The sequence below is a fragment of the Orycteropus afer genome, unplaced genomic scaffold (genome assembly GCF_000298275.1).
Source record: "Orycteropus afer afer isolate SDZICR_OR568_19922 unplaced genomic scaffold, OryAfe1.0 scaffold00314, whole genome shotgun sequence".
NCBI classification, from domain to species: Eukaryota; Metazoa; Chordata; class Mammalia; order Tubulidentata; family Orycteropodidae; genus Orycteropus; species Orycteropus afer.
This window is the reverse complement of record NW_006921901.1, coordinates 4,229,889-4,244,149: the sequence shown is the minus strand read 5'-3', so window position 1 is coordinate 4,244,149 and position 14,261 is coordinate 4,229,889. Positions and strand designations below refer to the sequence as shown.

Genomic DNA, 14,261 nt, shown 5'->3' with positions numbered 1-14,261 from the left:
CTCTTCCTGTTCTGAAATTACAATTACATGTAGGTTATTCGTTTTGATGGTATGCCACATGAACCTTAGACTTTCTTCATTTTGTTTTGATCTTTTTTATGATTGATCCCTTTCCAAAGAAGTATTCAGGTATTTGTCTTCAATCTCATTAATTCTGTCTTCCATTGATTCAATTCTACTCCTTTGCTCTTTCAACGTGTTATCTAGTTCTGAAAGGTTAGTATTAATCGTCTGGATTTCTATCTGTAAATTTTGTATCATTTCTAATTTTCCATTTATTTTGTCATTTTGTTCTTGATTTCCTTCTGAAATTGTTCTAGGGTCATTTTGTCAGTGTTTTCCTTGATCTGTCTCTCAATCCTTTGAAGGTACCTAAATATAATTATTTTGAATTCTTTATCAAGGAGTTCCAATGCTGCTTCTTCCTCAGGGATGTGTTCTGGGTCTGTATCCTACTCCCTTGTTTCTACCACTTTATCTTGCTTCTTTGTGTGGACTTTGATGGTCTGTTGTCTGTGAGACATTGTGATGTTGTATTTAGATCTCTGCTAACTGTTTGTGAAGAGCAGTTAAGGGTGAGTCAGGCTCTTCTATGTGGTCATTTATCATTGGCCAGTTAGTGGAGAAGGAAGTGGTGTCTCTCATTCAGTAAGTGAAGCTGCAGGAGGTGTGGGTGTAGTTGTGTCATATGGGCACTGTTGCTGTCTCCCACTCAGTTAGACAAAAACAACAATCGAATAACCATCAAAAAAAGTAAAGGCCAGTGGACAAAAAACACACTGTAAACACACAGGAACAATAACCAAAAGGAGAAGAAAAAAACAAAACCCTGCAATATCTGAGGAGAGGGCAATAAGAGGAAAAAGGTAGAGTAGGAGAATAATGAAGGAAAAAATGGGAAAAATACAAAAAGGAAAATGAGGAACAGGGTTAACACTAAGAAAGAAAAAAATGGAACCAAGAATAGGGAAGAGAGAAAATGCTGAAAACTAGAACTTGGGAAGGGAAGAATAAAGAATAATAATAAAAAGGACAATAGTAATAATAATTTTAAAATAGACAAGAACAAACAAAGGAAAAAAAAATCTGGGCAGGGCACCCAGGCTCTGTCCAAACACACAGACTGGGATGGAATTCCTGCTGGCCCAGAAGGTGGGTGGGAGTGAGGGATGGCCGTACCTCCATTCACCAAGAGGGTATGAGGTATAAGAGTAACAAGGAGAATATCGCACCTGTCCAGTCATTGGTGTACAGAATATCCTTGTGGTTCCTGGCAAGTGAAGCCTATTCTTAAGTCCCTGGAATCTGGGAGAACACTTTAAATATCCAAAATGGTCAAACTGCTTGTAAACATTCAAAATGGCTGTGTCCTCCGGACAGGCCTAAGTCCACAGCTCAGCCCACCTTCCTCTTCACTGCTTCCCCTTTTATTCACCAGCCACCAGTGCAGTCCTCCATGCAGCTCCTGGCTAGCAGGGCCAATTTTTAGGTTAATACTTAGGTCCTAACACCACTTGACAATATCCAATCTGTTTGTGCCATCACGATCGCTGACAAACCACAGCTCCATATATCTCCTTTTTTGGTGTTTTCATGCAAATTCCACTAGTTGGAGTTTAGTCCACTTCTATATCTTTCCTGTCAAAGCTCAGGGCTCCAGGATTACATTCTGTATCTGTGTTAATTGGTTCCCTTTTTCTTTGTTGAAGAGGGTCTGTGCAATCTGTCTGCCTATTCCACCATCTTACCAGAACCCCCCTGAAATACCAATTTTCCTATCAGAATGTTCATTTAATTCCATTGTACTTTATGTAAGGGGGGGGTTCTGATAATTTAAATTATAAATATCATGTTACCAATTTAAAAAATTAAATAAAAATTTCCCCCAAAATATGTGCATATAAGAAGATCATTGTAATTCTGTTTTAAAATTTCAACAGTGTAAGGAAGCGTGGGTTAGGCTAGGCTTAGGAGACAACATAGAGGTTATATAAAACATATTTCATCTACATGACCAAGCTTATACCTCCAATTTTGGCCCTATTCTTTACCTAAGATATTATAAATCAAGCAGCCCACCATGGGGAAATGAAATATATGTTCCTTAACCTGCACTCCAAAGATCTCTGAGGCCAAATTAGACAAAGGGTGAAGAGGACAGGAATAAACTCACCTCAGATGTCTCTACCTCTCACAATCCAGCCTAATCCCTCCCACACCCCACCATCTTACTATTAAAGAACACTGTTTAAAGCACAAACTTGAACCTACAGACTCAGCCTCAAATCTTTGCTCAACCAAATTCAAGATTCTTCACCTTTACAATAGAGTCAATAATACTGTCTATTTCAAAGGGTTTTTAGGGAGATCAAGTGAGGGCATGCATACAAGGCTTTTAGCTCAGTGCTTTGTACTTGGTTAAGTTTGTTGATATTGTTACAGTAAAATTTGTGAGAGCTGGAACTTGTGTAAGGCAGAAAATATTTTCCACTAAGAGAGAATGATGGAAAAGTGATAAGACTGCACCCTGTCACAGGTGGAAAAACAAGAAAGTCCCATCAATTCCAGCTCTCACAGTTTTCACTGTTTTATTGACTAGGATTAGAAAATGATGTTGTGGCTATGGGCAGAGACCACAGGGGATTTCAGATTAACCTTAACATAGTGACATTAATTTGGAAGACTTTGCAGCCAAGTCAAGCTGATGTGAGTAATGGCTTCTTAGCCATAACCAAACACCTTGCAGGAATGAGTTACTGGGTTTGGAGGTTTATGACCATAGTCTTGGGGGACATCTAGGTCAAGTGGCATAATATAGTTCACAAAGACAATGTTATACATCCTACTTTTTTAAGTAGTAACTGAAGTCTTAAAAGCTAGTGAGCAGCCATCTGAGATTGATCTCTCCCAGTCAGGAGAGGGAGAGTGCAGAAAATCAGATTCAAGGAAACAGTAAGTCCAAAGGACTAATGGACCATGCAAACCACAACCTCCACTACCTAGAGACCAGAAGAACCAGATGGTGCCTGGCTACCACTACTGACTGCTCTGGGACCACAGAAGATGGACAGATGGGAGAAAAACTGTAGAACAAAATTCCAAGTCACGAAAGAGACCAGACTTACTGGTCTGATAAGAGACAGGTGGAGCCCCTGAGAATATGGCCCTTGGACACCATCCAGATCTGAAACTGAACCCACCTCTGAGGATCTTTCAGCCAAACAACGGACAGGCCTATAAAGTGAATAATAACATTCATGAAGTACATACTCCTCAGAACAGTTAACCACTTGAGACCAAAAGGGCAGCGTTTTCTCCAAAACAAAGCTCAAGAAGGCAGGAAGAAACAGGAAAGAAGGATGAATGAATAAGGAAAAACCAGGAAGGAAGTGGGAAGAGTACTATTCCATTGAAGGGATTGCAACTAATGTCATGAAACAAAATGTGTATAAATTATTGAATGGAAAATGAATTTGCTCTGTAAACTTTCACCCAAACCACAATAATATTTTTTAAAAAAAGTAGTGGTGTGTGATTTTCAAGCCAGCCTGCATGCCCGGAGCAGAGAGGGCTGAGGGCTAGAAATAATAGAAGTCAGGCTTGACAGACCTCCAGCATCTAGCATCCTGATGATTTATAGGAATCCTTTCAACATTCTGGGATTTCACCCCAAATATAAATGCTGTTAACTCTGGAAGTATCTGTGTCACAGAAGTTCAGTCGAATGACTCAGAGAAAGAAATAGTTTTGCATAGCTTCCATTCACTTCTCCCATCTGGCATAACTGGGGTACCTCTATACTCCCCACAGATGTCTGTATGACCTCACACTATATTTAGGATTAAGTGGCATTCACTAATCTGTCCATGGTAACTCTACATGAGAAAGAAGTGAAACCTTCTCTTGGATCAGCCTCTTTCAACTCCATTCTCTCTTACAACCTAGAATGCAAACCCAAGATCCTGATATGTTTGCCTTCAGTTAATCTCAAAATTCATTGTAGCATGCCCTATCCAGTCCACACACCACTCTAGCTACTGCTGGGAGCCATGAGCACCTATAGTTTAAAAAGTGTCTCTTGTGCAGGCTTTCGTCTAAGGTCAAGAATTGGCTCCTGGCCAAATAGGAGGGAGGTGGAGCTCTGCAACTGGAATTAGGAACTCATGGCCTGTCTATTAGCCCCAAATTCTAGAAGAGCCTGCAAGAAGAAATTAGGCATATCATGAACAAGCTGCAGATGGGCTCTGTCCCCAAGATCAACTATTATGTGCATAATTGACACTTCTTCAATGTCAGTAAGGCCACAGTCAGCTACAGCATAAACTTTGTAGACATGTTCTAGGACAATGACCTATGTGAGAGTGGGAACATGATCTAGGTGCAGGTGTCTCTTCTTTCCCTAGTGGGGAAGGCCAAGACAATGAGGTTGTGGAGTGGCATTGGACATCAACATCAAAAACTTGAAGAAGCAAGAGCAGAACTTTGATGATGCCACCATAAAGGTGGGCTAGTGTATCACTAGGCACCAACAAATGTGCTGCCAGTTGTCCATGATAGTGGAGCATAAGACATCTCCACAACTCTAAAAACCACATCCTCCTGTCCATGGACCACTCAACCATAGGCCTCTGGATGGGCACTAACAAATGTGCCAGCCAGGTGGGCATGACAGCTTCAAGAACCCAGCTGACCCCAAGCTGGGCACTGACAAGTGTGACAATTCTTCTGTGTCCCTGCAGATGGGCTACATGCAGGACACCAACCACAGTGGCCACATCTTTGGCCTGAGTCAGCAGATATATGACCCCAAGTACTGTCTGCAAGGCCCTCCAGCCTGCACGGCTCCAGTGTTGTTGTTGTTGTTGTTGTTATGTGCCGTCGAGTTGGACCCGACTCATAGCAACCCCTCCTTGGGTTTCTGAGGCAGTATCACTACGGAAGTAGATTGCCCCATCTTCCTTCCGAGTAGTGGCTGGTGGGTTTGAACCGCCAGCCTTCTGGTTAGCAGTTGAGTGCCTTAGGCACTATGCTACCAGAGCTCCCACAGGGCTCCAGTAGGCACCAGTAACTGACTCCTCTTAGTTTTCCCTCTGTTACCAGGAGAAGGCTACTGAGGTGCTGTGCATGATGTCTTCCCACATCATTGCCCCATCTGAGTTTTTGTCTTTTTTTAATTTTTATTTTTTAAAAACATGTTCAAGCACTGCCAGCCAAGTGTTAATGGGTAGCTGGGTGAGAGCAGGCAGAGTGGATTGTTCTCATATTCACTTGGTTCCTTAGCAGGACTGAGCCACCAGATTGAGAGGGAGATAAGCAAAGATCACAACCAGATCCATATAGGATGGGAGTCCCTCCCAGGGAACATTCAGGGAGCAAATTTCCCAGCAGGCTTCAGCCCGAGCTGTGTAGGGAAGGAACGAGTCATAGGGGAAGGAGGGAGACAATGAGGACCAGCTGTAGAGGGAGGAGGCCAATGAGGACCAGCTCCAAATGGTTTCTGGTTGTAGCTCCCTCTCTTCCCTTTCTTGGCCAATCAGTTTGCAGTTTCTATGACCACATGGGCTTCAGACAGCTTTTAAACCAAAAAAACCAAACTCACTGCCGTTGAGTTGCTCCTGACTCATTGCAACCCCTCCTTGGGTTTCCAAGGCAGTGTCTCTACGGAAGTAGATTTCCCAACCTTCCTTCTGAGGAGTGGCTGGTGGGTTTGAACCACCAGCGTTCTGGTTATCAGTCAAGTGCCTTAGGCACTACACCACCAGAGCTCCTCAATGGAGTTCCGAGTGGTTGAGGCAAAGCCCTTCATACTTGCCCCTCATACTCCCACCCCTCAGACCTTCAGTTGGTTTTAAAGGTTACTGGGCAGTCCCCCAGCTCAACTCCCCTTCTTCTAACCAACTACACTACCCCAACCCCTTACCTTTTCCCCCTGCCAAGAACTGCACAGGGTTGCCGCCCTCCCCCCCCAGACCTTCCTGGGCACCAGCCTCTGACATGAGCCCCTGGACCATGAGATAATGTGAAATACTGATTGTAGACCAAAAGCTATAAAAACTTCTGCTTTTATGGGGGAGAAAAACATTGTGTAAATGTGTTTCACTATGATTTTCTCCATTTATATTTCCTTCTTTCAAAAGAAGCTATCACTTTTTCACAGTATGCAATTGTTCCATTCCCTAAATACTAATTGAGTATTAATTCTTTGCAGCAGGAACAGGCCTACCAATCAGGGCAAAAGACCTAATTTGTTTTGTGTTTGTTACAGTATTCATTCTAGTATCCTGCGATAATATTTTGAAGATAATTTTGACAATATCAATTACTTGATTTAATTAATTTTTTGTTGTAATTTTTTATTGTTGTAAATATATATATATATATATATATATATATATATCACAGCATTTGCCAATTCCAGATTTTTCATATGTACAGTTTAGTGACACTAATAATAATCAGAATGTGCAACTATCACCATATTCATTGCCACATTTTCTGTCACCATAAATAGCAACTCAGTGCTTCCCAAACAATGACTGCTTTCCCCCTCTCTCTGCCCCTGGTAATTACTAATAAACTTTTATCTCTATACATTTGTCCATTTTTAAGTTTTAGGAGTTCTTTATATATTCTGGCTGTTAAAACCTTATCTAATACATACTTCCCAAAATTTTCTCCCGGCCCAGAGGTTGTCTCTTCATTTTGCTGATAAAGTCCTCTGATGTGCAAAAGTTTCTGATTTTGATACAGTCCCATTTATCTATTTTGTCATATATTGCTTGTGATTTTGGTGTCATACCTAAGAATCCATTGTTGAAGACTAGGTCCCAAAGCATTACCTCTATTTTTTTTTTCTAAGAGTTTTATGGTTTTAGGTCTTACATATAGGTCTTTGATCCATTTTGAGTTAGTTTTCTTGGATGGTGACAGTTCCTTGAATGAAGTATGGGTCTATTTTGGTTACCTCATGTCACTCTAACAGAAATACCACAAATGGGTGGTTTTAACAAACTGGAGTTTATTCTCTTACAGTTTTGGAGACTAGAAGTCTGAGTTCAAAGTGCCAAGCTCTAGGGGCTGGGTGAAAGCCACTCAAACTTGGGCTTCAGCTCTGCCTCTTGCTCCCAGCCCCCTGGAGCTGGAGGCATCTCTTCACTCAGGCAGCTACTGACTGCTGAGGCTTACAAACCCAAGGTTGACAAGTAAAATGTCACTATCTCAAAATTATCAAACCATATGGCAGGCCACTAATTCAAGTCCATTAACAGTCCTAATACTAGCAGACAACATGGTAGGCTGTTGAACGATGACTTGGCTACATGCAAGATTCAAGCATGCCAAATGCTGCAGAGACCTTTCTCAAAACCTATCTCTATATACTGGAAGCAGACCACATCCCCAAGGCAGCTACTTAGTTGTTCTAGTAGATACCACCATGGAGTTGATTACCAATATCATCATAGGGAATAACTACATCCTTCTGTCCAGCCACTCAAAAACAGGCCCAGCCAAGTTGACACGCAATATTAACTACCACAGGGTCTAACCTCATTATTTTATGTGTGGAAATCCAGATGTCATGGCACCATTTATTAAAGAGGCTATTGTTTCTCCATTAGAAGGATTTATCACCCTTATTGAAGATCAGTTGAGTATAGATGTGGCTGCTTATCTCTGAACCCTCAATTATATTCCATTGGTCTATATGTCTGTTATACAAGTACCATGTTGTTTTCCACCACTCATCTGTCAGTTTATCATACTGTGGTGGCTTGTGTGTTGCTGTGAGGCTGGAGGCTATGCCACTGGTGTTTCAAATGCCAGCAGAGTTACCCATGGGTGGATGGGTTTCAGTGGCACTTGCAGACTAAGACAGACTCGGAAGAAGAAAGAGGCCATCCACTTCTCAAAGAATTGGCCAGCGAAAACCTTATGAATAGTAGTGAAACACTGTCTGATATATTACTGGAAAACTTTGAGTAGCCCTGAAACATTGCCTGCTATAGTGCTAGAAGATGAGCCTCACAGGTTGGAGGGCACTCCAAGTATGACTGGGGAAGAGCTGCCTCCTCAGAGTAGAGCTGACCTTAAAGATGTGGATGGAGTAAAGCTTTTAGACCTTCATTTGCTGATGTGGCACAACTCAAAATGAGAAGAAATGGCTGCAAACATCCATTAATAATTGGAACATGGAATGTACGAGGTATGAATCTAGAAAATTGGAAGTTGACAGAAATGAAATGGAACACATAATGATTGATATTCTAGGCATTAGTGAGTGGAAATGGACAGGTTTTGGCCATTTTGAATCAGACAACTATATGATCTACTATGTCAGGAATGATAAATTGAAGAGGAATGGCATGGTATTCATTGTCACTAAAAATGTATCAAGATCTATCCTGAAGTACAATGCTGTCAGTGATAGGATAATATCCATATGCCTACAAGGAAGACCAGTTACTACTACTATTATTCAAATTTACGAACCAACCACCAAAGTCAAAGATGAGGAAATTGAAGATTTTTACCAACTTCTGCTGTCTGAAATTGACCAAACATGATCAAAATGTGTTGATTATCACTGGTAATTGTAATGCAAAAGGTGGAAACAAAGACGAATCACTGTTGTTGTTATTTGCCGTCCAGTTGGACCTGACTCATAGTGACCCCTCTTTGGGTTTCTGAGGCAGTATCACTACAGAAGTAGATTGCCTAACCTTCCTTCCGAGGAGTGCCTGGTGGGTTTGAACTGCCAGCCTTCTGGTTAGCAGTCAAGTGCCTTAGGCACTACACTACCAGAGCTCCTAGAAGAATCACCAGTGGTTGGAAAATATAGCTTTCATGATAGAAATAATGCTGGAGATTGCATGATAGAATTTTGCAAGACCAGTGACTTATTCATTGCAAATACCTTTTTTCAACAACATAAATGGCAGCTATACACGTGGACTTCACCAGATGGAGTACATAAGAATCAGATTGACTACATCTGTGGAAAGAGGTAATGGAGAATCTCAATATCTTCAGCCAAAACAAGATCAGGAGCTGACTGTGGAATAGACCATAAACTGCTCATATGCAAGTTCAAATTAAAACTAAATACAATTAAAAGAAGTCCACAAGAGCCAAAATATGACCTTGATTATATCCCTCCTGAATTTAGAGACTATCTAAAGAATACATTTGACACACTGAACACCAATGACTGAAAACCAAAGGAATTGTGGGATGACATCAAGAACATCATCCATGAAGAAAGCAAGAGGTCATTAAAAAGATGAGGAAAGAAGAAAAGACCAAAATGGATGACAGAAGAGACTCTGAAATTTACCCTTGAATGGAGAGTAGCTAAAGCAAATGGAAGAGTTGACAAGGTAAAAGAGCTGAACAGAAGATTTCAAAGAGCAGCTTGAGAAGATAAAGTCAATTATTATAATTAAATGTTCAAAGACATGGAGTTAGAAAACCAAAAGGGAAGAACATGCTCAACATTTCTCAAGCTGAAAGAACTGAAGAAAAATTCAAGCCTTGAGTTGCAATGTTTAAAGATTCAATGGACAAAATATTGAATGATGCAGGAATCCGAAGAAGATGGCAGGAACACAGAGGCACTGTACCAAAAAGAACTGGTTGATGTTCATCCATTTCAGGAAGTGTCATATGATCAAGAATCAATGATATTGAAGGAAGAAGTCAAAGCTGTACTGAAGGAATTGGCAAGGAACAAGGCTCCAGAAGTTGATAGAATACCCATTGAGATGTTTCAACAAATGGATGCCATGCTAGAGGCACTCACTCATTTATGCCAAGAAATTTGGAAGACAGCTACCTGGCCAACTGACTGAAAGAGATCTGTATTTGTACCCATGCCAAAGGAAGATGATCCCATAGAATGTGGAAATTATCTAACAATATCATTAATATCACATGCAAGTAAAATCTTAACTAAAGATAATTCAAAGGTGATTGTAGCAGGATATTGACAGAGAACTTCCAGAAATACAATCTGGATTCAGAAGAGGATGTGGAATGCTGATGTCTAATGGATCTTTGCTGAAAGCAAAGAATACCAGAAAGATGTTTACTTACATTTTTATTGACTATGCAAAAGCATTCAACTGCATGGATCATAACAAATCATGGATAACATTGAGAAGAATGGGAATTCAGATCACTTAATTGTGCTCATGAGGAACCTGTACATAAACCATCATTCCAACAGAACAAGGGGATACTGCATGGGTTACAATCAGGAAGGGTGTGTTTAAGGGTTGTATCTTTTCACCATACTTGTTCAATCGGCATGCTGAGCAAATAATCCAAGAAGCTGGACTGTATGAAGAAGAGTGCGGCATCAGGATTGGAGGAGGACTCATTAACAACTATGACATGCAGATAACACAACTTTGCTTGCTGAAAGTGAGGATGACTTGAAGCACTTACTGATGAAGATTAAAGACCACAGCCTGCAGAATGGATTACATCTTAACATAAAACGAAAATCCTCACAACACATAAGAATCATGTTTGGTAAAGTGGAGGGTCAGCAAAAGAAGGGAAGACCACAACAAAATGGATTGACACAGTGGCTGCAATGATGGCCTCAGGTGTAGCAAGTATTGTGAGGCTGGCACAAGACTGGGCAGTGTTTTGTTCTGTTGTACATGGGATCGCTATGAGTCAGAGCTGACTCGACGGCACCTAACAACAACATGGTGTTTTGATTACTGTAGCTTTATAACATATTTTGGGATCAGCAAATGTGACTCTTTCTACTGTGTTCTTTTTCAGTTTGTTTTGATTATTTGGAGCCAATTACAGTTTCATATTAATTTGAGGACTGGCTTTTCTATTTATGCAAAGAAGGTTATTGGGTATTGCATTAAATCTATAGATTGCTTTAGATTTATTTAACTTTTGAAACATGGTAGACAGTAACATGAATTCATGTCTAGAGAAGTTCTTTTCTAGTTTCCAGATTCTCACTGCTATTCCCCTTCCAAAAAAAATTTCTTTTCAAGGGATGATTCCTGATGATTTCAGAATTATTTCTGTTCAACTTTCTTTTATGAAGAAACAATTTTTTCTGCTAAAGGACAACCTAATGTAAAAGTTGAGTGCTACATAAATATTTAGTGGGATTGAACTGCTGTCAAGAATCATTTGATGATTATTGGATGTGATATTTTTAAAAAAATCTTTCAATAGGTTCTTAGTGATCACAATTTAGAGATAGCACAACTACACGGATCAATAAGGGACTGGGAAATAAAGGTCGAAGAATTGAAGAAAATCTGTGAGATCTTGGAGGGTAAAGTGTAAGTCTGATACTTTACTTTTACTGTAGAATTTCTACATGTTAATATGTTATTTTATTTAAAAAAACATTTATTTAATAGTAAATGAAAATTATATTCTCTTAATTTATTAAATTATTATAAATTCACCTTTTCATTTTCAAATTTACCAGTCTTTCAGAGGAAGGAGCCTTAGTGGCTCAGTGGTTAATCACTTGACTGATAACTGAAAGGTCAGAGGTTTGAATCCACCAACCACTCCACTGGTGAAAAATGTGATTATCTGCTTTTGTAAAGATTACAGCCTTGGAATCCCTGTGTAGGCAGTTCTACTCTGTCCTGTAGGGTCACTATGAGATGGAATCAACTCAACAGCAACAAGTTTGGGTTTTGGTTTTTTGGGTGATCAAGAAAAAAAATTGAGAATTATATAGTCACCTGGGAAGAAGGGAGGGACTGTTTGGAATATATCATCTTCACTTCAGTTCCTGACTTCCCCCCACCTTTGTTTGCCAGTGGGGAAATGGTGTTGGCATAGATTTAATAGTATAACTACGACCCATCTACCATGCTGTTGTCAAGCTTAATAATGACCTCTATCCTACTAAACTGCAGTGGTCTATTCTATTCCGTAAAGTTCTGGAACTCTTATTAGAATTTGACAGAGTTGACCACTCCCACCTTTTCCAAATACTTTTTTCACTTGGCTTCCCAAACATCACATTCTCTTATTATTTCATCTGACAAGGGTTGTTCCTTTTCAGAATCCTTTGCTTGTTCCAATTCTTCTTTCTGATCTCTAAATTTTGACATTCTCAACTCTTCACTAAAGAAAGGTAATCCAATGGAATGTGGAAATTATTGAACAATGTCATTAATATTACATGAAAGTAAATTTTGCTGAAGATAATTCAAAAATGAGTGCAGCCATACATGGACAGGGAACTGCCAGAAATTCAAGCTATATTCAGAAGAGGACATGGAGATCCATTGTTTGCACACTTGGGGGCACTGAGGCCATCAGTCATTGCTGTCATTGCTGATGTCAAATGGATCTTGGCTGAAAGCAGAGAATACCAGAAAGATGTTTACCTGGGTTTTATTGATTATACAGTGACATTCAACTGTGTGCATTGTAACAAATTATGGATAACATTGCAAAGAATAGGAATTCCAGAACACTTAATTGTACTCATGTAGAATTTGCCCATAAATCAAGAAGCGGTTGTTTGAACAGAACAAGGGTATATACCTACTCCTTACTTGTCTACTATCTTGTTATCTGACATTTTGCATTTATGACAATAGTTAAAAATCTAATTAAAGCCAGATTAGGACCCATGTATTTTGAGTGAGTGCATGCCTCCCTCCTAAGACCCAAGTCCTTGATCCCTCCAATTCCACATCTCTCCCTAGTCTTAGATGTAAATAAAATTAAAAGAGAGGAACAAAAACAACAACAAAGGCCAGATTGAGGGCCCTTGAGCCATTAACCTGCATTTATGCAGGAGGCCTCACCAAATCCCAGCTGGGCCAATAGGCTGGTGGCTGCCCCGCTGTCATTGGAACAGAGCTGAGGCTTCAGTCTGCAAGTCTGCGAGAAGGTGGCAGAGGAGTGCACACAGGACATGTACTAGTCAGTTAACTACAGACCTGGAGATCCATTGTTTGCACACTTGGGGGCACTGGGGCCATCCGGCAGTGGTACCAGGTGGATAGACATTTCTGTGGAGAGCAAGAAGTCCATCTGGGTCAGGGTAGGGCAAAATCTTGACCCAATGAGCTCTGCTTGTGCTTTGAAATGGTATAAGCTGAACTGCCAGAGGTCATGAAGCAAAGATGAGTGACCTGTTGACATGGCTGTAGGGGACGGAGCCACTCTATGGCATCACTTCCAAAATGACTCCTGAAGCCTGAGGAGCATTTTGCACCAATTGTCCCATAATGACCTGGTCTTTGGAATCTAACCACGGGCAAGTGAGGAATGAGTGTACTCCATGATTTAAAATCAGAAAAGGTGTGTGTCAGGGTTGTATCCTCTCACTATATTTATTCAATCTGTATGCTGAGAAAATAAATAATCTAAGAAACTGGACTATATGAAGAAGAACACAGTGTCAGGAGTGGTGGAAGACTCTTTAATAACCTGTGCTATGCAGATGACACAACCTGGCTTGCTGAAAGTAAAGATGACTTGAAGTGCTTACTGTTGAAGATCAAAGACTACAGCTTTCAGTATTGATTACATCTCAACATAAAATAAAAATTCCTCACAACTGGACCAATAAGTAACCTTATGATAAGTGGAGATAATATTGAAATTGTCAAGGATTGTATTTTACTTGGCTCAACAATCAATGCCCATGGAAGCAGTAGTCAAGAAATCAAAGGACTTATCACATTAGGCAAATCTGCAAAATACCACTTTAAAACCTTCAAAAACCAAGATGTCACTTTGATGACTAAGGTACACTTGTCTCAAGCCATGGTATTTTCAGTCACCTCATATGCTTGCAAAAACTGGACAATGAAAAAGGAAGATGGAAGAGTTGATGCCTCTGAATTATGGTGTTGGCAAAGAATACTGAATACATAGAATTCCAGAAGAATGAGAAAATGTATCTTGGAAGAAGTACATCCAGAATACTCCTTAGAAGTAAGGATGGCAAGACTTCATTTCGCTTTGGGTATGTTATCAGGAAGGACCAATCCCTTAAATGGATATAATGCTTGATAAAGTAGAGGGTTAGTGAAAAAGAGGAAGATCCTCAATGAGATGAATTGACACAGTGGCTGCAACAAAGGGCTCAGTGATAACGACGATTGTGAGGATGATGCAGAACCAGGCAAAGTTTCGTTCTGTTATTCACTGAGTTGCTGTGAGTCAGAGCCGACTCGATGGCACCTAACAATAATAAAAGCACTTCACTATTGTCTCTTGACACTCTATATGTGATTTCT

At 40.2% G+C, this 14,261-nt stretch overlaps 1 protein-coding gene across 1 annotated transcript in view; it reads left to right on the top strand.

Moving 5' to 3' along the window:
• CCDC175 (coiled-coil domain containing 175) overlaps nucleotides 1-14,261 on the top strand; it is an 89,913-nt gene that overhangs the window by 34,845 nt on the left and 40,807 nt on the right. Inside the window, exon 7 of the mRNA XM_007951888.1 lies at nucleotides 11,212-11,321. Within this exon, the coding sequence (XP_007950079.1) occupies nucleotides 11,212-11,321 (110 nt within the window). The remainder of the gene's footprint in view (nucleotides 1-11,211; nucleotides 11,322-14,261) is intronic.